This window comes from Takifugu flavidus, chromosome 5, assembly GCF_003711565.1.
Source record: "Takifugu flavidus isolate HTHZ2018 chromosome 5, ASM371156v2, whole genome shotgun sequence".
NCBI classification, from domain to species: domain Eukaryota; kingdom Metazoa; phylum Chordata; class Actinopteri; order Tetraodontiformes; family Tetraodontidae; genus Takifugu; species Takifugu flavidus.
The window spans coordinates 8,679,659-8,704,662 of record NC_079524.1 but is presented as its reverse complement, the minus strand read 5'-3'; the positions used below and the strand labels follow the sequence as shown (position 1 = coordinate 8,704,662).

Below are 25,004 nucleotides of genomic sequence, written 5' to 3'. Positions count from 1 at the left end.
CCAGTGGTTCTGTACAACTGCATATCAGCTCAGTAGGCACAGGAAGCCGAGCCCAAAGCTCTCTTTGTCACCGAGTCTCAGCACGTTTTCCTTTTATCCGGGCAGCAGCTGTAAAATCACCTTCCACCGACTCTGGCTTCGTGTCAGGCGGTGTTACACGCTACCAGCAGCGCAGCAACATTAAACACCGAGCCGTCCTCTGCAGGATGGCGGCTGCAGTTGCTTTATTTACGATGATGCTTTTTGCTTAGAACTGCTCTGCTCAATTTCCACCCCATTACGCTGCCATTAATCATGCCCTACCAGCGATTCTTCGCATTGACAGACGTTTGATGGTCATTACTCTTTTACCAAGGCCTATATATAGGTTAAAAAATGGCCAGCTCCACATGGCCCTCATTTTTAATTTACACATCCGTCCTCATTTAGCTGCCATTTTATGAATAAAGAGAGCTCCAGACAGTTTAGCATGGCTTTGAATTGGAATCTGTACCCAGTTAGTAACAATGGTCGACCACTAGATTAAATTCGCATTTAATCTGGTTGCAGTTATTGACTGTTTGGGTGTAAAATGAGATTAACAGTTCCAAAACATCTCTATTGTTGGATCACGCACCAAGAGTGAAACGAGCCAAAGCTGCTGGCAGTTGGTATCGCTTTGATGTTTTGGATTCATCTGGACTAATTTGGGAACCCTGCAGCAGAATCCTCAGCAAAGCTCGGAACAATGTGCGTTCAGCCCAGCTGACGAACCATCTCCTCCAGGTGTCAGTGGGTGTTTTACAGAACTGGAGCGTTTGTTCATTCTGGGACCAAAAAAACAACAGACGTGCGCAACGCGGCACATCCACCACAGAAGCGCTAAATCGGCCAATTAAAAAGGAACTGACATCCATAACCGAAGGTGCGATTTGAAAATCATTAAAAGTTTTCATCTTTCTGCGCCCGTTTGGTCTCATCCAGTGGTGAACTGTGTTCCGTGAGCATCGCTCCGCTTTGTGGATCTGTGCATCTCAACTTCCTCGGGCTGGTGGGGGGGCTGGCAGCTCAGGCTGTGGAGCAGAGGGTTCTCAGTTCAAGACCCAGTGCAGACAAAACATGGCAGTAAGGGGAGGTGCCAGAACACCTTGAGCAAGGTACTCAACCCACAATCACTCATATCAGGCACTGTAATGAGCTAGTGACACATCCAGTATGGACCCTGCTCCAGCACCCTCCTCATGACCCCAGAATGAATCTAAGTTTTAAATAGCCAGTTGTGTGTTCAAATACAAGCTAGAATCAGCTCCTCCTGCTGGTAGGAATACAAACTGTAGCTTAAAAATATAGAAAATGGAGCATGCAGCAATAGTCAAATAAGCTTTTATGCTACACAACTAGAGGGCTGCAGGGTCCCTCATTAGTAATGATGTGTTCTGAACGTGTTCCTCTCATTCAGGAATGTTGTGGAATGTTTGATGGACATGCAAGTGGATCTATGAGCTGTTAGACAGAGGTTAGAGCCAAATAGAAAAATGCAGGAGAAAAGGGGGAAAATCTGATAAGAGACGGGGGAAAGGACTGGGCCCACAATATCCACTGGAAAGACCTAAAAGGAAGGTTTCTTTCTTTTATCTCAGTTCTTTTACAGCAATTCATTGTCCTGCTTTGTGCGCTCGTCTTGGGTCATGCTCTCCTCAGGTGCAGAACTTAGCCACTGTGAACAAAGAGGAAATCAATCACTGTTCACCAATCAGCTAAGCTCTGTGCCTGGCTGGAGAGAGGATACAGCCCCAGTCAGAACAGCCTGCAGCTCACTCGTCATCCTGTTTTTCCATCCCCCTCGAGCCATCAATCCTCTTAACTAAATCGAGCAAACTCTTCAGGACCCCCCCCTCCCATGTCTTCTTTGGTTTGGAATATTTGTGTGGGAGGCTGTGGTTTTTAATAGCAGCTGACTGGGTCTGGGCTGTGTGGTAATCCCTGGCAATGTGATTTTATCATAAGTCACAAATCAGCACGCCAGGAACCCTCACAGCCCAGACATGAAAGAACGGGCTTTGACTACAGTCTCGAGTCCAGTCCAACACCTGCAGCAGCTAAAACAAAACGGCTCCAACTCTGTTTTTTATCCCCTCCCTTCCTTCAGAGCCCACTCAGGATGAGACCTGTGGATCCTTGCTCACACTTACACATCTTTTTTTTTTTTTTTTTTACCTTGGATAACCCTCTCCTCCCCTCTCATTCGCCACGCTTGGCTAACCCAGTGATATGCCCCTCATTAAGCGGATCAAGTGGGATTCCAGAGGCATGTACCGGAGAAAGAAAAGAATGAGGGAGTGAGCAAGGAAAGGGGGGAGGGAAGAAAAGACGAGGAGAGACCAAAAGGGTTGTGCTTTTCAGGTTTGAAACCACCGGGCGGGGAGTGTCCCATGACAGACTTGTTTTCGTCTCCCACTGTCCTGTAGGTCTGTGTGAGGGTGTGAAAGAACGCGTGTGTCTGTGTGTGCGTGTGTGTGTGTGCATGTGTGACAAAAGGCAGCGGCGGGCAGTTCATCCATCATTTTAATTGGAAGGAGACCATCGCTCCACTCACCCACACTGATGTTTACAGCTGTTGGCTTGGTTCTGATCTATTAATGCTTCTTTCTCTCTCTAAAGCTTTCCTTAAGTTTTCTAAAAGTCTGTCATTCCTCTTGTACTTGTAAGAAGGTTCCACTGGGAAGAGACGTGAGGAACTGCAGACAGGTGTCACACATACGCATGTGTATGTGTGTGTGTGTGTGTGTGTGCCAGATTTATCAGGGCTGAACCAGCTACTGAGCACTCATCTGGAAAGCCCTTCACATCCTGTACAAACGGATGAAACGTCTGTGTCAGGAGATAAAAGCCCGTCTTGAAAATGCTCGTTCAGAGTTAAAAACCATTTAATATCGGTAGCTCGGGTTGACAGGGAGCGGTGCTCAGCAACACCTCTTCCAGCTCGAGCTGACCAAGGTCGCCCACGCCTTGTTTTTGCGCCCCTACTTGTTGAACTCTCTGACATGAAATGCTAACGTGCAGCCGTGAACTGATTCTGCTGTGAGACCCGGCAGTCGGAATAATAACACACTATACTTTTGTTCCTGGATCTTGACAACTTCTGTAAGTGATGCTCTCTTTAGAAGAGTCCCATATTCCAGCTCCAGGTTAACATCGACTGCTCATGAGATGACTTCATTTGTAAAGATCCAAGTCAGGGAGTGCGTGCACACACACACACACACACACACACACACACACACAGCATCAGCACATGTTCCTCAGTCTCTGTGACCTCTGGCGATGTGTCAGACACACAGATGCCAAAATATATCCAGCAGGGTCATTCTTCATGAACATTTGGCTCTGAAGCGTTTCAACTAACTTAGAATATTTCACAATATTGCGCACGCTCCGACTCTGCTGCTGTGCTTGTTTTAATCTCAGATTAGTTGGGTTTCTCCACTTGACTCCTTGAGTCCAAAACTATTTTATTGTTTGTTCTCATTAGGTAAAGGTTTATGCTCATAAAAGCAGCACCATTCAAAGAGACCTGCCTTCAGTCCAGTCCTCCCTTCCTGCTCTTGTCTTCAATTTATCTAAATCACTGCTCTGTCATGTTTAAAGGTTCCAGGCTCAATAGCTTGCAGTTAGAAATGCACAAACATGAGGAAATTCAAGTTTAACAACAGCAGAGAACATCCCGAGCCCCTCCAAAAGCTCTCGCTGACCCGTTCTCTCCCTTTTTTCCTCTTGTTTGTTTAAGAAACACATTCCCGAATTCCTTCTCTGACAAACGCACCCTGACGAAGCTGCTGTGAAGCCACAGAAAAGACTTTCTGGTCTCCAAACCTGCATTGTCAAAGCGCTGAGACAGGAATGTGAAGCACACATAACAGTGACCGCCCTGACCTGGACTCCCTCACCACCGACATTATAAATAAAAAAAAAGGAAATGTGATGAAATGATCCCAGTTATTGCGCACTGGTGCAACTAAAACCACATTTTCAGAAGTCTCTCACACTCTTCAGACCCACTGATGTCATTTGTACTCCATGGTGTGTGTGTTATGGAAAATGAGACGTCACCTTCAATCACAGAACCATCTCTTCCACCACTCTGCGTGCGGATTGGTCCATTTCCTCTCGGACCAACGAGAGGCACCGACTAGCCAGGGCCTGCTGCTGAGGGTCCTCCTGCACCATCAGCTCGCCGTACAGATACACACCCATGGCCTTAGAAAAACACAGATGAAACACATTAGCTTATTTCTTAAATGCCATATCAAAATGAGACATCATCGTGCATTAAAACCAAGAGGGGCATATTTACCTGGTCATGAACCAGGAAGTGTTCCACGTCTCCGTACGCCTTTGTGTGCGCGTGCTTGACCACCAGCTCACACCAGCGATGTCGCACCTGAGCGCAGAAGGACCAGAGAAATGACCCTGAGGTTAAGAATAATTTAGGTTGCACGATATTTTAAAGAATTGAAAGTTCTAAATGCTTAAAACTCTGAGTTGTGTTTCCTCCCTACAGTACGCGTGCATGTGTGTGAACACTAATGCGTGGCCTTTCCCCCAGAGAATCAATAGGAGCTCTGTTGCCGAGGTTACAGCGGAGATCAGAGGCGGGCACCGTCCTCGCCTCTGCTGTCCTCCTTCATCTGCTGCGAGTGCGCACGGCTGGCTGCGCACAGGTGAGGACGTGCGCTGTATTCACTGTGCATGTGAACGCTCTCAGAGAAGAGTTATAAAACACCCAGAAGGCTGAAGAAAAAAAAACGGGTTTTCTTTAAAACACGCCAGTTTCTCTTGGCCGACGTTTCTCGCGGCTCTTCTTCATAGCTGTCTCCGCGCAGTCGGGATAATAAACTAGTTCTTGGGAGCATCCAGCAGCCGAGCGTGAAAGTTTTGGTGATTGATTTTATTCGAACAGCTCTGGCTTCTGTGCGGGGCTGGAACACGAACTCGTTCTCATGCCACAGAGCAGAGAGGCCGATTGAATTTACCTGAGAGGAGGTTTTACTTTAGGTTCTCCAGCCCCTCTTGATCAGTCCTGATCAAACATCAAGGATATGAAGGTGTTCCATGCCTCAGCAACACGTCTGTCTATGAGTACAGCCGTGCATGTGAGTGTGTACATCGGTGCTCTGGGCCTGCCCTCTGGTCCGTCCAGCCCCTGCAGCTGTTCCCTGTGTGGGTCACATTCTTTGGGAGAGCCCTGGAGCACAGCAGCTGTCTGCTCCAGCTCTTCTTCCAACCACTGGCCTCTCTCTCTCTCTCTCTCTCTCTCTCTCTCTCTCTGACAACACATGCAATAACAGTGACATTCCTTCATTTATTACCCAGCCCTCCATCACCAACATCGACTGATAGCCCCTACAGCGCCTTCTAACATTTACACCAGGGGGGAAAATGATGAGTGTAGATTCTGTTGGACACCAGAAGTGACTAATTGACTATTTCAGCATTAGAACTGTGGAGAAGTGTATCGATGAATTAATTCTGACAAATACTGCTGACCCTTATGGGAAATGGTGAAACAAAAAAGCATCAAATGGGCTATTTTCACATAGTCACAAGTTGGTGGTTTACGCTAGCACAGATGGACGGCAGTATTTATCTGAACGATAGTGGACTGCAGTTTATTAGAGACTTCTATAGAGACAATTTATTTCTTTCCTCCAGCTCTGAGGCAAACCTATTCTTCAGACATTTTTATCATTATCTTCAAGGAGGGCACCGAAAAACCTTTTCATACCAACGTAGGACGTTGCTCCACAAAACCAGCCGCGGCTGTGCTGCTGCTGAAAATCAATGTCACAAGCATTAGCTTATTAATCCCCTTTTTGCAACATATTGAACAGTTGAACGGATTGAATTCGTTTTCCAGAACAGCATGGACTCTTCATCTTAAATCGATCATGGCAACAATTTAAGCTGAAATAAAACAGATTTGTTGGAGCATTTCTGGAGGAAATTAATACAATTGGATCGTCATTTTGTTTCATGTTCCCTTTTTTGCCGGATCTACGTGTTGAAAAGCCACCCAAGCTTGGCTCCTTTGATTTGCGAGGGCTCGCTTTGATTTGGCCTTTGTCGCGTCCTCACCTCTGCATGGAAATAGAGGGGCTGTGGAGGTCCAGGGAGGTCTGCAGTCACTGGAGGGGCCACGCTAACCTGCCCAAGCGGACAATGTGTCTAGTGTTTTTCCAGATGGCCTGCGAAGCGCAGACGCGCGCATATATGTTCGTGCGCGCTCGTGATGCGCGTGTGCGGAGGGGCGCTGCGTCTCACATCACATGAGGCTCACGGGAAAAGTCACGCATTCCATCTCACACCATGCAAACCCATGCTTCGGCTCACAGACGCGGTCACTCGTGCTGACTGCGTACTCGAGGTCAGGCCCATATCTGCCTTCACTAAAACGTACAACACACGCACTTTAATCCGCACGCCGATCCTCGCCGCAACCATGCGCCTTCCAGGACACTGTAAGAACCACTGTTGAGGGATGACTGAGTCCAAAGAAATAATCCACTCTTCCAGGAGGAGGATGCAGAAGGGGGTTATAAACATTCAGACGGGGCCAGCGCGCTCCGGCGTGTGCGTACAGGTGTGTGTGTTTGTGGGTGAGTGCTCATAATGTGCTGCCCTGTGCTATTTTTAGCAAACACTGAACGTTTTTCCAGGAAACCGCAGATGAGAATCTGCTTTGTGCCAGGAAGTTCGACCAGAAGTCTGAAGATTGACCTCCGGATCAAAGTGCTTCTATTATAGTAAAAAAAAAAGGACAGACTGTAACTGCAGATGACAAACATTACTGCCTTAAACCTGCTCATTTTAGCCCATGTTGAAAGAACGAAAGAAAGAAAGAAAGAAAGAAAGAAAGAAGAAAAAGAAGAAAGAAAGAAAAATAAAAGAGAAAGAAAAAAGAAAGAAAGAAAGAAAGAAAGAGAAAGAGAAAGAAAGAAAGAAAGAAAGAAAGAAAGAAGAAAGAAAGAAAGAAAGAAAGAAAGGCATTAACAATGCAGGTTATTGTGCTGCAGATGTGCTTTCACACTCGTACGCCTATAAAGATCCTCCGTACAGTAAGGAAGCCCTCAGCTGCCAACATACACAGCTGCAGCCAACGGAAAGCACGCTCGCATGTACTCGCAGAAACCGTCAGTAGTGCCATTAAGCAAGGCACTGTCCCTCACACATGAAGGGAATACCTTTGGGATTTAGCCAGGGACAGAGGCTGTGAAGACGAGAGCTGCTGAGCTGGAACGTAAACGCTCGCCTGTCTCAGTGGCTGCGGGAGTGCTTGTGTGGTCTAACCTCGGCGTCTTGGCGTTGGAGGTTGTAAGCCCTCTGGAGGGCGTCCATGGCTTCCTCGCTCAGCTCCTCTTCCTCCAGAAGAAGCTCCAAAAGCATCACTAGCTGCTCCGACGTCACCTGAGGGGATGAAATGAAAGCAAAACAAGTAATGAAATTTATAATGATACGTAGCGTGACATATTATTACTTATTATGAGCAAAAAAACCCACATAGCTATTAAGGGAGCAAAATTACAGTCTTATTGCATACCGAGTCTGTTTTCCAATATAGTTTCATTTATTTTCATTTCTCTGGAAGGATTAATAATAATAATAAAACAACTGGGCTATAATGTGCAGTGTTTCAAGAATTCTGCTACCTGAGATGAGAATTGAATTTTTAAAAAAATGAGTGAATAGGTACGACTGGAGAATATTAACAAACATGTAAAAGAAGACAGATGTAGGAAAATAATGAAAAATCAAGGATGGAGAAACAAAGTAATGAAATTATCTTTTAGAGGGAGACAGAGAGAGCAGCAATGTGCGGAGGGAACGCCGGATTAAAAAATAAATAAATCAAAAGGCGGAGAAATCCCTGATTGAAGCAATAACAGAGCCATAAAATTGAAGGAAGAGACGGATGCCTCCCTGTTGCTTCTTAACAGAACCTGACTGATTGTGCCCTCCTGAGGTTAACCTTAAAGGAAACAAGCCATTTCATTCTAATGACTAACATCTACAGGGACGCTCAGGCCCAGACCATCATTCGGAAGATGGATGTGGGCAGCGATATGTGAGAGCAACTTCCTCCTCCGAGACGCTTGTGCCCAGCCCTGTCTGTCTCCCTCATGCGTACACCCAGAAATCCCAGTAACCGTTTCTCTCCGGTCCCAGTCTGGGATGCAATAAATGGCTTAAGTCCCCACAGAGACAGGAGTGAAAATAGGTACGAAACGCGTGTGAGTGTGAGAGAGAAAACTACTCAGATAAACACTTCCAGCAAAGAGTAAATAGCTGTGTTGTTGCAATATGGACTGAAGTATTTAAAGTAGTGTTTGCTAAATGGCCTCCTCGGCACTGCTGGGAAATACCTCACTTAAACCCAGGAAGTACTTTAGCATGTAGCTGAAGGCAGCTGAGCGAATAACAGGGAATAACACCCAGATTCTGGCTGGCAACTCGAACACTGGTGCACACACACACACACACGCTCACACACAGATGATGGTCTAACCCCGTGGAAAATCTGATATCCCCTCTTTCCCTTCACCCTGTATCAACTCCCCCCTCTCTTCAGGCCTCCAACTTCCATTTCATGAAGGCCGACTGTTTTCTGAAGTGGCGTCTTCATCTGTAAAGGGCCTCGTTGGGGCCCACCCATGAGCGCTCCCGCCCTTTGAAAAGTAAGGAATCTGCAGCAATAAAACACCGCTCTCACCAACACGGACGCAGATGCCAGAGTGTTTTGGCCGGGCCTATTTGTACCGGAATGTACCGACGTTGCCGCGGATGTAATCGATGAGCCTGCCGTCTCTTCAAAATCAGATTTCAAATCAATAGTTGGACATTACACGGTCGTCTCCGCTGCCCTACTGGCACATTCTGGATGTGTCTGACTTTTCTGTGACTCCCCTTTTTCAGTTCGCCCCTGATTTAATTGTTTTTCATGCTGGCTTGGTTACAGATGTGTGTGAGAGTGTGTGTGTGTGTGTGTGTGTGTGAGATGGGGCGACAGAGCAATTAAAGGGGAAAAGGTGAACTCCATGGATGAGTACTCCTTTATTAGGTAGAGTCTGAAAATGACACTTATAAATAGTCCTTACAAAGAGCAACACACACACACGCGCACACACACACACACACACACACAGGACATGACCAGGTCATGGTTACCTTAAACAATAAGCCTTAATAGTACAGTGCTGAAAGCACTTTATGACTGAAGGGGGGGGCAATGTGTCCTTCTCTGTCTCAACAATCATGTGAAAGGACCCTCTCACAGGCCTGCACACACAAACACAGAATTTGGTCACATGAAAGAGGCATTTCTTTCCCTTACTGTCTCTCAAAGCGCTGGAATGCAAAATGGCAAAAAAGGAAGAAAACAACCTCTTTCTCCACACACACGCTTGTACATCGATATATATATGAGGACTTTTATTGACATGAGGCATTGCCTTCCCCTAATCCTAACCCTCACAACTAAATTCCTGACCCCAACCCTACTCTTTACTTAAACCCAATCCTAACGCTTAACCTTAAACTCAAATTTGAACCCTCACACACTCCTTTGAAGTTGTGAGGCCCAGACAACATGTCCTCACTTTACTGGTTAAAAGGTGTACAACTGCAGTATGTTGCATGCACAGAAAGACAAATGTGCTGATATTACATATTAACACTCACTAAAACACACCCTCCACTTCCATAGAAACTGCTGACACATGCTTTATTTTGAATTTGAGCATGCAAGGACCTCTGGGAAATGAGTCGCTCGAATATCTGCTCCAACCACTAACCTCTAGAACAATGAGGCTAACATCTATGCACAATACAGGAGAGCGCGCTAAAAAGGCGTGCGCCTTGCTGCAAGCGTGCAACGCCGCGTGATGTAAAGGACTGGAGCAAAAAGCTGCAGGTAGAAGCTGCATTTTTGAAAAATATGTCAGTGCATATGTGGGCGTACGGGACTAAGCAACATTAGTCATGCTGCCGCTGCCGCTACATGACGTTCAGCAGAAAATGAATCAAAGACCGTCAGTTGTTACAAACAAAACCTGGTCGAACGGCGTCATCTGAGGCTCTGTGATGTTTCAGAGTCTCTGACCCCCCTCCACAAAAAATGTTTTAAAGGTTTGTTCAACTGCGTCAGAAGAAAACTGTAAACATCTCGCAAACACTCATCACTGTCTAACCATTTCCATGGCAACACTGTTGGGCTCCATGCTGCGATCTGTACAGTCAACAGGAGAGCCGCTGGAGAGGCTGGTATGCATCAACAGAACGGACCCAAAAATGTTTTAATTTGCTCCTTCTATCACTCAGTCTGCACAGTCTCTGGCGCTGAACACGGCAACGCTCTTAACCCTCACACATTTCTGCTTTGGGAAAATAAGGCTATAATCGAGTTTTGTGGCCTTTTTAGCGCTTTTCTTCTTAACAGTTGACTTTGAAGCGTACTTGTGAGGATAAGCACAGAAGCTTCTATGAAGAGGCTCCAAAAAAAATGGACGGGACCTTGAAGGAAACTCTCCAATCTGCCTCTGGCACCAGTGAAAGGAACACAGAGGTGTTGCTAATGCTTTCTTAACCTCCCTCGACTCCCTTCTCTTCCTTTTCCTCTCTCCCTGCCTCTGAACTGTGCTGCTTGTTCAGTCACACTGCATTATGGACTTGGGGGGGGGTTGGAGAGACCGAGAGGCTGTGACATTATAAAACCAATCTGTGAGAGGCCATTCAATCGTGTGTACGCATGCATGTGCGTGTGATGCCATTCAGCCGCTCCTGCGCCTTTTATTTTTGTCTGACCGCAGCCTCGTAAAACTGAATTCTGGCACCAGCGACCAGAGGCCTCAGCCCACGCTCCAGGTACTAAGGTTTCACTCATTCTTCTCCTCAGTTCCCTCCCTGACTCTGTTTCTGTCGCCATGGCTGTCTGCTCCCTGTCTCCATACCAACCCCTTTTCACAGGACCATACTGCGTGTCTGGCTCCACCAATTATAAGCCCCTCCTCGCATCCTTTATCTCTCCGCCCTGCTTTATTTTACAATTGATTTAAGGAGCCCAGCATTCATCTGCTCAAACTCTAGTGGAAGCCTTGCATTTTGGAGAGAAACGCTACACCAGGCAGCTTTTAGGCTCCCTTCTTAAGAATCGAACATACTTATGCACTTAAACTTTCGGGTTAAATGTGCAGAAAAGCAAATATAAACCAGCTAAAAGCGACTAGCTGGAGGATATTAGAGTAAAGTTCCATCCATCTAGTGAACCCTTGACATATTTCACAAAGATTTGCTTATTTACTCGGGAATGTAGAAGTTTCTAACTTTTTCTCACCTACGTCTGCAGGGTCTTTAAACAGCTCTATATACAATATTAAGAGCTAACAGGAATGATTCAGCCAGACGCATCTGAAGCACACAGGGTTCCGAGAAGAAGAGGAACCGCTAATCACACAATTTTATGCATGGGAGAGATTGTCTGACTTTGACATTAATCCTCACACTCAGATGTTGCCAGGATTGGTTCCGATAGTAACCTTTACGTCATTCTCTCTGACCACCGACCCTCTGAGACAATATACTCTTTACAGAATCAGTCAGGTCTATCTATAGGTACCACACAGCTGGTTAGTTTACTAAATGGAGCTACTGCATACAGATTCATGTGATGGTGCTGTGATATGACGCTATAAATATACATCCAGTATATTGTACCGGCTAGGCAAGGCTATTTCCTTTCGCACTAGTGATATACTGCAATCCTGTAACGTTGCAAGGTCTAAAAAGACATTTTGTCGGCTGACGTCACAGCTTTTATAAACCAATTTCAGGTAATGGGTTGACACACAAACAGGAGGTGCTCAAAGGTTATGCAGGAGTCAGGTTGTTAAACTTTCTTCATCTCTATGAACGCAGCACGGTGACGGTCTCACAGATAGCGGTGGTCACGCACCAACGACCTTGGCGATGACCTGGAGCAACAGACTATCGCATTGATTCCGTCTTTGATTATTTTCCTGCTCTAATCAACAGTTACCGAGAGCAAGATGGGCCTTTACGCTGCTGTGTTTGAAAATTATAATCAATCTGGAATCTAATCGCCAAGCAAAACAAGCCGCGTTTGCAAGAGACGGCAGCCAAGAGCGAAAGAGAGGGGAAAGACCCTCGAGCAGGGCGACGCAGTCACGGCGGTTGGCAAGCATCGGTTGTCTCGGCGATGTGCTCTTTAACACAAACGTGAAAACTGACAAGCAAATGCTGAGCTGTTCTTTCAAAAGGATGTAAATAACTGACAATTCACAGCACAAATACAATAAAATACAGCATTTTCAGGTGAAAACATTTTAAACCATCACAAGTCCGAATGCTTCGCTCATGCCCTGTTTTAAATAAAGCTTTGAACAGGAACAACAAGAAACATTCCTGCCCAGATCCTCTGATCAAGGAGACTACACTCGAGGATGTTTGTAAGCTCATTTCAGCTACACTTTCATTATTTATTTTAATATTGGATTAAATCATTTTTCTTCCACATTTGTTTTGATAAGGATGAATGTCAGTGGTGACAGAAAGGGTCAACCTTGTTCTGGGCTTCTCCAACTTGATCACAGTGCTAAACTTGGGCTATAAACACAGGCTTTTGGCTATAAACAGAGTCAGACAACAGATCTGCTATGCAGGATATTTATGCTTCATTACTGCACAGCAGGGGACGTGTTGTCCATCATGTGCTGAAGGTGGAATGCATATAACGCCAGCAATTTGGCAGTGGTCATGAAGACAATTATCATGTTTTCTCTCCTACACATCGCTACTCCGACTTGTTCCCACGTTCACACCTACCACCAGTGGAAGGTGGAGTTTAATTAAAGTCATGCATTCGGTGCTTTGCACGCACGGCACAAATGTGAGCGTCTCTGGTGGATACCTCCCTCGCCTCCTTCCGCCTAATCCTCCTCCTCCTCCTCCTCCAGAAATTCACTGTTCTTTTCCAAACGGAGCAGCAAACAACACATGACCACATTTCATTAGGCTTCATTATGTCCCCCCCTCCTCACTCAGTTGCAGTTTTGTCACCAAAATTCGTCATTTTGGGTGAATATGAAAACATTGAGGTTTAAAAGGTCTGATGCTCAACGCTAAGATACCACATTCGGTCATCTTGCATCTGTCTGGTCACACCCTGGAGGCGTCCGGGCCAGGAGTATGAAATGTGACTGGCTGAAAATAGCAGAGCGCCCAGGTTTAATTTCCTCACATCATTTGTTCTAGGAAGGAGAGAGCAATATAGGGGGTAATTTAAAAAAAATATTTCCTTGGAGGGGTTTGCTGTGGATAAATATTATCTGTGGGGTGTGCTGTTCTTGATTAAAACATTTCTGAAGGTTAATAGAGCACAGACACCCTGACATGCATAAATACGGTGCTGCCGAAAGGTCAGAAACGCGATCGCGGTTTAACGGCCACGCTATTTCACAGCACTTGGGTTCCTGAACCTCAGTGACAGAGTGAAGCAGAAAGCAAGTGCGCACATGCACATTCGTCCCTCCATTCGCACAGGTGGTATTCATCATGTCGAGTCAGGCTTAAAAGGACGAAAACAATAATGGGGGCAAAACACAAACATGGACCTGCGATGACCTCCACTGCGGCGAGATAGCATCTGCCGTTGTTGAAAAATATACTCCGAGTAATAGAGAGGCAGGGCTCTCCACACTGGCTGGGTTTAAGCTTTCTGAGCCGACGGAGGTATGTGGTGTGGACTAAGCCCAGATATCTGTTGCACAGACAGACACGAACACACAGCTGTTGAGTAATGCGCCACCACAAAGATTAGACTGAGGTATTTGATAATGGTAGACCATCATCTCAGTGAACCAACCAGTTTCTGTCTGTGATGGGACCACATAAACCGGAGCAACATGCAATATTCCAGACTGTGACATGCTGATCCAGGAGGGCTGTTGGCAACGAACGAACAGTTTTTAATGGGCCTGCGTTCCCGATTTCAGTCTTATAACCTCAAATTTCAGAAAATGAATGGTTGGAACAGATCTTTCATCCATGTGGAATGAGTGTAGGATTATGTGCACATTTGGCTTGTTGAGACCCAGCCAGAACTCAGTTTAGGCTTGGTAGCAGGAAACAGAATGCTCCATTTGGGATATGAAACTGATCGTATGGCATAAATATAATCTAACGTGACCTTGGGAAAGAGAAGGACCGTGGAGACAAACCTACCCAAACAAACATGGGAGATTCGCTAAGTCTGTATATTCACACACGCTCCACACGGCAGAACGTGCACTTCCAGGTGGAGACAACACATGTTGCATTTCTTCACACGAGCTAACATCCTGACAAAATCAGGCTAACAGTACATGTGTGAAAGGTCATGCTATTGGATTTCACATGCAGGGATTTGTGTAATCCCATATGTAGCAGCTAGCATTACATACACACGCTTGTTTGTGCCAGTTTATTGTTTCTGAAGAGGCTAGAACATGATGTACTATACTTATGGAAGGAAAAGCCTGACACCTAAATCTGGCTTTACTGAGTGCAATAAAGCACTAATTCACTCCCCACCACTTGAAAGCTACCTCCAAACCACAGCCCCTGAAGGTAGTGTTCACTAGTCTGCACCAAACATCTAGAGTCACATGCCTGAACACAATAGCACCCATCCTACTGCGAGATGCCCAAGTTTTTGCTTGAATCGACTCCAGATTGAACACTGCTTGTTTGTGCGACACAGTGCCGCGCTTGTGTTGCACATAATGTGCATTTCAGCACGCTGCGTTCGCTCTCTCGCTGTCCCTGATGTATTTTCCATGTGCGCTGGAAAGACAAACACAGCTGCAATTTAATGACACTCAAATGCTTCTGGGATTCCGAATACATGTGCGCGCACGGACGTATGCGCGTCGTGCGTATTCTTTTGTGTGAGGCCGTGTTCACTTCAGCAAATACCTGTTGAAGCTCTTAAGAACTACGACATAGCGCCACCTTGCACGTTTATGCGTGTTCAGTGAAGTGCCAAGTGGCAGCCATGCCTGCCATTCAATGGTTTGTCGTCACGAGTGTTGATGGCTTTACACTATTTTACTTTGGGCCCCCGCTCCCCCGTCTGCAAAACCACGACGCGCGAAAACACACAACACATGCAGATAAATGCACACACACATCGACAGCGAGGAGGCCCCCCAGAAGGGATGAGGCCGAGTGTGAACTTCAAATGAAGCTGAAAACAGAAGCGCTGCTGAGTGATAAATGAGACAAATACGCACATGGCCCCTCTCTGCTTCTCACTTTCACTCGGTGTACCTCGTTAACGCCACACAAATGGAGCCGTCTCCTCTCCTCGGGCATAAATCTTCCCATCTACTATCTGGGTCGTACCCTCGCCTCACCTTTAAAAAAGCTTTCGTTTTTTTTTTAAACTTTGTGTGGACTATTGTTATGCTATTGTTAAATAACCGAGTTTTAAATGGACCCGCACAGCTGCTGGGGCACGACACACTGGCCTCAACACACTTCTGCATGTATGTCACAGACTGTTTCAGTTTCCCTTTTCGGTTTATGGGACAAACTCTGGAGTCACATAACAGGGAAGCCCGTTACGGATGCAATTAAGCGCGCGGATGCACAGCTGCGTGCATTTAATGTTCCCAAAGCCGAATTCCCGTGGCGCAGATGTAAACATTTATGCAGACAAGCGAACTGAGTTTCATTGGCGTTGGCCGCCGGATCAAGAGCTTTCATTGATGAAAATGCAAGCGACAGAAGGAGGAATCGAAGGGCAGTTGTTTGCCACAACGATCTGCTGTTTCCCACACAATCCATTCCTCGGTGTCAGCACTTTCCGGCGACAGTTGCGGCAGAAGACGACAACAAACAGTGGGAAACTTAAATTGATCGGCTGCTTAACTGCAGGTTTTCTTCTCTCTTTACTCGCCTGATTCTCTAGGTGTTATCATTTTTGGGTTTTGACATCAACAACTCTCCGGAGTTGCAGCGGTAATTCCCCGAACTGCAATTTTCACATTTCCATATCTCTCTTCTTTAAAGAAATCTGATTTAAATTAATTATCCAGTGAAACCTGGCCTGCTGTTCCTTCCATTGAAATATCTGTACATTACCTCTTTTTAAAAAAAAAAAAAACTTATTAAGTTCTGAACACACAAATGAATTCAGAGATCCAAATCAGCCTGCTTTGCATAATAGCTTCTGGCAGCACTGTTTCCAGTGTGATGGGTGCAAATAAACCCCCTCGTAAAAAAGAATTGGACCCATAAACCTGAACCATACAGCCACAGATAATCAACTCCCTGTGACAACCTTTGTAAACTTTTCCAGGTAGTCAGTAAATGTCCCACTGCAAAAACAGGGCGATTCTTTGAGTCTAAACTCTCTATCAGCTCCAACTTGTCTTTCACTTAAAGACAATTAATGGCTTGCGTCCACAGTAGCGGACTGATCTACAGATGCCCCGATAATGGAAAAGCAACAGGAGCACGCACACACGCACAAACACTTCCGACCATTTTCCAACCTGGCGTGAAGTAGTCTGGCCGGAAACAGCCATTTCCCCGAACGTTCCCATCTCTCCTCTGACATACTCCCTCATCCCTGATTCATTGGCCATAAATCACATAAGAAGAGAGAAACCAGGACAGCACAATTTAGAGAAGGAGCAGTGGAGAAAGACGAGGTGAGGGCGATAAACATGGAGACGCCTTATGGGAGATTGTGAAAACAGCAGTGAAGGGAAACCAGAGGTCATGTGACGCGTTTCCATCTCAAATTTAAAGTAAGAATCTCCAATAACTGCGGAACAAAACTGATATGACTCTAATTTGTAAGAATGTGTTCTCATTACAACCACCAGTCGATCCCACACTACACCACCGGGGCTCTGTTTCCAAAACATGGATTAAAAGGAGACTGTCTGTGATGTCTGACAGACTAAAACAACTGGAATATTGCTCCCCTGCCATTATTGTTTTTCCAGTATTAAGGAACGGTTACGACGCCCCACCTGGAAACTCCAAATGCCTGAAGAGACTCTTTGATCGCGCCCTTCTATCCCACCACAAAGGCTCCAGTTACCACAGGTAACTCACCTGTCGCACCATCAATAGTGCTCAAAACAAACCACAAAGGAGACTGGGACCGGTCCGCCTCTATGCGGTTTACATGTCTCTTACCAAATGTTGTTTGATGGGTAAAATGCAAAGAAAATGTACATTTCCTTAAACAGCCGTAACATGTGATCAGTGCTCTTTACCCGTGTCCTGACTTTGAACTCTTTTTCGAGTGGCAAATCTGAGGCACGCACAACATGAAGGCTCAGTGGCAACTTTCTTTTGCAGAAATCTCCAGCTTCTCTGGGTTACAACCCAACAGGCCTTTCGGATTAGGTGACTGCCTCCGTCAAGAACTGAAATCAGATCTACAGTTATTGCCTCCGACTTCTTCCCGGTCAGACTTTCGGTTGACATTTTCAAAAACTGAACTTCACAGGACTGTGTAAATGTCAAATGTCCCACAAAGCTTTTGTTTTGTCGTCAACCTGCCTCTCACTCTGGCAGCTTTTGAAGGTGCATTTGCATTATCGGAACTGATTGTTCTTAAATATTTACTCAGCCGCACGCCAGGTGGAACGTGGTTTCACAGTATCCATACCATCATCGGAAAAGTGCAGATTGCCACGTCAACCAAATGAGGTGACAAAGTGACAGCGAGGCTGACTCATCATTTAAAGTCCATTTAATGTGCAAAGACACTGCTGCACCAGACAGAGATGTGCTTTACATTTATCATTAGAAAGATGAGAACTATCATTTAGACGCATGCAGGTATCAGTCTGGTTAATTAAATAACACAACAGTCATGCAGTATTAATCTCACTTTGTCAGTGTGTTATTAGAAACTCAATAACTAGATTAGGTAATAGGAAAAATATAGAAAGAGAACAGATAGAATAATCAGCCAATACTTTGTTGAATCTTATTCAGAATGCGGAGCACTGCTCTTTTAATAAAAGGTTGTTGCTGCACAATTTCAGGAGGAATGTCGAGCATTTAGGTTGACATCATTTCCTGGAGTTCCAGGGGAAGAGTTACATAAACACTTTCTATACACACAGAACCTTATCACATCTGCCAGAATGGTCCTACGGTGCATCACAGCTAATCATATTAGATATTCCAGAGCGGATGCAGTAAGTAAAGTTCAATGATGCCATTTGAAAACCAGCAAAAGGTCCCTGGTTCACAAGGTGAAAGTACCATCTTCAGCATGTTTGGGTTGAAATAATCACGTTTGCTTTAAGCCTGTGAGAGCTGAACAGTCTACATAAAGTGGCACTTTGGCGTTTGACATCAGGCACGGACGTGCTGTGGGAACTGCTGGCCATCTTTGTGACATCTTACGATCATACTTCATCCATAGAGCCACACTGATCTTAAGCGAAAGCCAGTATTCTGTGAAAAGCATGTTATTCCAAGGAAAGTTGGCTTTGTCCTGCTATTTCCCAGCTCCTTTTCCCCTACAGGGTTTCCTGTCCTGATTAGCAGGGGCAGACAAACCCTCTCATTAGAGACCGCAGATGAAAACGAAAGCAAAATGAGGCCCATTACCATGCAGGCATGACTAATATCCTTCTACAGATGTCTGCACACGCACACACACACACACACGCACACGCACACACGCACGCACACACACAGGACTCGGCCCCTCAGAAATACAGCGCTACACATGTACACAAAGACAGAAACATACCTAAAGATGTAGGAGGGTAAAAACACACGTGAAAGAAAAGTTGGTAATAAAGCTTGGCTCTATAAATTGACCAGGTCACGGTGGCGGTGGGGAGGGGACTCTAAAGGCTTGAGAGTGTGCGTATTCCCTTATCATCCATGATGTCATTAGCACTAAATTCTGACCCTACCTCTGCCTACATCCTGCCCACCTGTAAAGTCCATTTAACCATTTAACCATCTTCCACTAACCAATCCTGCAGCGTTTCTTATCTGGCGAGCTTTTCTCATCACTTCAGACATCCACTCTGCTGCTAGGGGAATCAGATATCCATAATAGGACTGATCACGTTACTTGAATTCACAATTATGATCTTATAATTCATCGCTGTGGCGCTCCTATCTTTTGCTCCACAAAATCTGGCTTTCTGATCAGCTCATCTGCACTCATTTTCTTCATTTCTGTCGTTTCTTTAGGCGTCCAATTTATTACCTGCTGATTTGGTGTATGGTTGGAAACGCCTCCTGTTCTGCTGCCCTGTCTGTTTTCGCAGTCTTTTGTCGTGCACAGTCAATGTGTGGTGTAACATTTTTCCCATAATTCATTTCTCCAACAAATTTGGAGGTGGTGTGCAGAGCTACGCACACTTTTGTCCCACTTGTAACCTCATCTCTCATCTGTTCCAACCTTTTGTCCACCTGTATTTTAACTGGTTTCTCAGTTTCCTCGCTGATCGGATGTGTTGAGTGACTGATAGATTTACAGGCTGGTTGAATAGCAGAAGTGAAAGGAAGATGATGTAGATGAAAAGAAGAGGGATCATATAAAATTTTGCTGTTTGAAGTACATGAAGCAGACGTATAAATACACCTGGTCCATCTACTGGCACTCTATGTTCACAGAAACAAAGGGAGGGGATGGGGCTGTAGGGGAGGAGGAGAAAGAGAGGAGAAGGCCGGGCCAGAGGGGGAGAGAGGTGGATGGAAAAGGGGGGAGGGACCACTCCGTGTTTCCTTTCAGGATGGTTTTTATAGTTACTTCAAACGCTGACCTCCAACAACACCCAACCCCTAAACCCCCCCAACCGTCGGTCCGGCCAGTTGGCCCCTCCCTCCTCTTTTTCACTATTGTGCGTGGCCAAGTGGACAGTAATTGGCTATTCGTTCATGAAGTTGATTTTACCCCTTCCCCAGGAAGAGGCCCTTTTTGCTGCCCCCTCAGAAGTAATTTCTGTGGTGTCGTAAATATGCCAGACGGAAGGTATCAGGTGGTTGAAGCCCGGCCGTAGACTTTAAAGGCATTTTTAATTTAGAGCTCGGTTCAAATGAGCAAACTAGAATTTGAGGTGATCCAGTTGAGAAGAACCACGTTCTTAGATTGGGTACTATGGAACAATCAATGGGCTGGGGCCAAACCCTAAACCAAGCTCATGATTTTAAAAGTTTGCTTTTGAAAACTGCGATATGAAGTGACTGAACATGTACAACATTCTTTGTACTGAATGACACTTTGATTCTTTTTTTCTTTTTGAAATTATCGTCAAAGACTCCCAGGGGCACATAGCTAACTAATTCATGCATTAAAATATGCTGTACAAAAAAGATGAGCGGTTTGCCAATGTTTCCTACAGTCTGAGCATATTGAGAGTGATATACAGTGTATTAAAGCAGCTCTCATCTTGCTAATGACTTCTGGCCCTCTGTGGCTAATAGATAGATCAGTGTGCAATCATTAATGATACAGGCGAGCATGTGTGTGTGTGTGTGTGTGTGTGTGCGCGTGTGTGCGTGTGTGTGTGTGTGTGTGTGTGTGTGTGTATGTGCTCGTGCATGTGTCTGGGTGCCTGTGATTTATTTGGTGGAAGGGATTAGTCGCCAACAGAGAGCTCTAATTAACTTGGCAGGAGGAAAAAAGTATACAATTTTTACGTCTTTTGGTATTTTGTTAAAGAGAAAATAAACTTTGGCAGCCACTGGGAAAATATTGGTTTTACCGGTAAGTAATAGATGCAACAGTTTCAAGGCCAGATTCAAGCCCAGAATGTCAAAGCCAAACGGATGTACAAACAAAAGCGAGACTCACTATCACAATACACACACACGCAAATAACAGAGTGTATGTGATGTATACACACTCTTAAAAGGTTAAATATGAGCTCAGTGACAGAACATAAACACAGAATTAAAGAAGAAAATGACAGCCTTTCTTCTCAGGCACAGAAAAGACAACATATAAACAGAGCTGGGAATAAATGTGTTGTCTGACAAACACCGACTGTTCAGCCAAACTTCAACCAAACAAAGGACAGATAAATTGGAATAGAAGGTTCCAAAATTTTTTAAAAAAAAAGAAAAAAAGCAAACAGTCACAAAATTTACTTGTTAGAACTGAAAATACTAGTGAGTTCCTCTACCTGTTTGTAGTTCACCTTGACATCTATTCTCTTTCGCTTTCTGCTCTTCCCCCGGTGGCTCCGACTGAGGAGAATCCATTTTACAGCCTGTGAGAGAGAGAGAGTGAGAGAGAAAGAGGGGTGGGGGATACATTTAGGGGGGGGAAAGAAAAGGTAAAGGTAGAGACAGGATAGACAGAATGGAAAAGGGTAAAATCTTTTTTATTAAAGGATGGAGGATCCAGGTGGAGTAGTTATTTTAGCACTTATTCAGGCACAATCTAGAACCAACAACAGCAGCAGACGGACACAAAAGAGTTGTGAAAGTGTGCGTGGTGACTATATTCTCAGTGAGTCACAATCAAGGGCAAACTCTATTTGCTTTTTCCTGTTAGTCCAAGGTTAAACACGCTGTCATCATACACTTCGATGTGTCCCAAAAAAGTGAGAAATGTTTTAATGGCATGGTGTAAGTGCAAAAGCAAAATATGGAAATAGTTATTATTGGTTTTTTTGGGTGGATATTTATGCAAATATCTGGATCGATATCAATGCAATGACTAACAGAGGAGCCCTGTGGCAGCACAGAATGACACGCAACAGATGTACGGCGCTGTGTGCCGCACTTCACTTGAAGACAGACAGAGGGAGAGAATGAAGCGAACGCGCTGGGAAGTACAGTGGATGGAGGGCAAGAGCGTGTCAAACATTGTGAAACAAGGCGTGTAAATAAGATAGATGGGAGAAAAAGCTGGGAAATGAAAAAGCAGAGGAACGGAGACAGGAAGCAGTTCCCAAAATCAATGTCACAATATCATTGGCAGGGAAAGGAAGTGATGAGACTCGGATGACAATCATGTCAAGCGATCCCAGGTGTTGTATTTCAAATATGAGAACTGTCTCCAAGATCGTCTGCCACTCCCTGAAGACAAGAAGAGAAAAGAGGCAGAGGACATACAGAGAGAGAGAGAGAGAGAGAGAGAGAGGAGAAGCACTTACCTCTGCCTTTACTTCTTCCACCAGTCTTGCCTGTGACCAAACAGCACTCCGTTCATACAGCCACTAAACGACGGGGAAGAAAGGGAAGCGGTAAGCTGAGGCAAGTGATCGAGAGAGAGTGGAATGCTGTGCAGAGGCAGTGAGAGAGAGAGAGAGAGAGAGAGAGAGAGAGAGAGAGGGAGCAAATCAGGAAGGGGAGGGAGAGAGGAGAGGTGGGAGGAGAGGGAGGACGTGGGAGCATGATCACTTGTTCCTCTGATGGAAACTCGAGAATTGACTCAGGAGGATGAGAGAAGGGAGGAAGAGTAGAAGAGAAGGGAGGAGGAAGGAAAAACACTTCAATAACTAGCACAGGACGGTCACCTCAGCCCCCTACACACGCTCGCACACACAGACACACGCGCACACACGCACACACACACACAGCCAGCCAGGCATGCACACCTACGCACAAAGAGCGGCCAGCGCGCACAACCAGCCAGCACTTACGCTCTAACCTTATTAAAGCTTTCAGCAGAGCCACTGCCCGAGCGCTGTGAATCACGTAGGAGATAGCGCCGAGGTCTGCCTGCTTGGCACATGTGGTCAAACAGAAGAGACCCGGGAACACTGCAACGACGCGAGGTGGTCGTTATGTTACCTCAGTTACAAATAACAGCAGCTGAGACTCAGTGTGTTTACACGATCAGCCTCAAAGTGCATTCTCACACGCAATCTTTCAGCTATTTCTATCCCCTCAGCCTGACGCCGAGTTCAATACTTTAACTGCATGACCGAGCACTTCTCTTTTACGCAGGTACAGCGGGAGCAGCCTAAAGGGATTTGTTAGGGCAGGGAGGCAGACACAGAGACGTAAGGCGAGAGGGAGGTTAGAGTGCGCTGTATAGAACACAGTGAGCGTTGAAGCAGTAAACTGGCATTGTGTAACAGGATACCACACATAGCTCTTATGGAGCCTTGATCCCCACCACCATTCCCTGAATAACGAGTCTTTTGTCTGCCTCAGACTGTCGTCATACTGCTCCCCCGTCAGCGTAGTATCTCTTTGGAGAATCAATGTGAATCTAAGTTAAGAAGTTACACCTCTCACTTATCTTGTGACAGCACACTGATTGAGTTTGAGGGAGGAATTTGAGATGTGAGATTGGTTTTCCAGTGGTGGTTGCATAAATATAATTTTTTTCATATATACAGAATATATAAATACGGTAAGGTCCTCTGGGAGCAATGGAAAACAATGTTACATTTTTATATGCGTTAATTACTCATCTTTGTTTAACATAATACAGATGACTTGTTTATTTTCTTTTCTTTTCCATATCAACTAATTTTGTTTAATTTTTCGCTTGAGATAAACTGAAATGTAGTCCCTGGCCAGGGCAGTCAGTCATAATTAATGATAAAGCAGAGTAAACATAAAAACATGGAACATCAATATAAGGAGAAAGCACCAGGCTCGTAGCCCTGGTGAGTCAAGTGCAGGCTTTATTTAAACAAAGTATCTCAGCTTAGATCCATTTGCGATTACTCATCTAAGCGGAGGTCTAAAATAGGCTGGCAACGGCCTTCCCATTCCACGTCTCTTACTCCGAGATGGGTGAATGTCATTGTTTATTATTAGGCCGAACCATTTCCTGCCTTTCTCCAATTCAAACACATTGTCGGGTGATAGATGTGAGGTGGTGAGGAGAGAGAGGCTGTTTGCGCCCAGTGTACATAATACAGACACCTGAATTAGTAAAAAGCTCCAATCGATCTGGCTGATCTTATTAGCCGGTGACTGGCACATCAAACAAAAAGGAGAGCCTCTGGAACAACACTCCAGCCATCACCCAATCATGTGTGAGAAAGCAGCAGTCCCTCCATGTGGTCCTTCCCACCCTCAGAGACCCACTGAACAGCTCCGGTTACATCATCACGCAATCTATAAGGTGAAGGTTCTCAGACAGAAACACAGCCAGACTGGACATGAACACACACACACACACACACACACACACACACACACACACGCACACACACAAACACACACACACAAACACACACACACACACACACGCACACACACAAACACACACACACGCACACACACACACACCACACACACACACACACACACACACACACACGCACACACACACACACACGCGCACACACACACACACACACACACACACACACACACACACACACACACACACACACAGGTAATTAAGAATAGTTACCATGGAGATGGGAAAATTGAAGAAGCGTTAAAGTGGATTGATATTGTCTCTGGTGTGTGTGCGTGCGTGTGTGTGTGTGTGTGTGTGTGGTGTGTGTGTGTGTGCGTGTGTGTGTGTGAGCTTGTGTGTTGCCTATCTGCCCAAGTGTCTAGGACTGTGGGTATTTTGTGATTCAAGTGCAGTTGTGCGGCACTGCCCTTCATGTCAAGAACATCATGACCTGTCTGGTAACAAATAAGATGATAATGATTCTAAGGCACTAAGCTAAAAATAACTGCATGACTTCCCAGTTCCAGAACCTGCCACGTCCTAAACGTTACACTTTCGTGTGAAACCCTCCCACTAGTAATATAACTACTACTATTATAATGTTATAACATTGCATTGTTATGGCATAACATAATAATAATAATAATCACACTATAGATACTATAGAATCATCATTATAGGGTTAAATGTGACCAGAAACATAGATTTCCAGGAGCTGCAATACATATATACATTATTGTCAAAATGGACCTTAGTCTGAATATGTTGTGCATGTAAATTTGGGCAGTTTGTTACCAACTGAACATTTTGCCTTGAAACA

General features: G+C 45.3%; 1 protein-coding gene across 5 annotated transcripts in view; it reads right to left on the bottom strand.

Moving 5' to 3' along the window:
• Positions 1-25,004, bottom strand: part of aopep (aminopeptidase O (putative)) — a 53,402-nt gene that overhangs the window by 1,422 nt on the left and 26,976 nt on the right. For 2 of the 5 annotated variants that reach the window (XM_057034139.1, XM_057034141.1), the window contains 5 exons: positions 22,191-22,253; positions 21,213-21,299; positions 7,327-7,443; positions 4,334-4,420; positions 4,090-4,236 (listed from right to left, as the gene is read on the bottom strand). In XM_057034139.1, coding sequence (XP_056890119.1) covers positions 4,096-4,236; positions 4,334-4,420; positions 7,327-7,443; positions 21,213-21,299; positions 22,191-22,253 — 495 coding nt within the window. In that variant the 3' untranslated portion in view covers positions 4,090-4,095. Of the gene's footprint in view, positions 1-4,089; positions 4,237-4,333; positions 4,450-7,326; positions 7,444-21,212; positions 21,300-22,190; positions 22,254-23,658; positions 24,153-25,004 lie in introns of those variants that run through there. The other 3 variants (XR_008950751.1, XR_008950752.1, XM_057034140.1) reach the window with 3 other exon arrangements.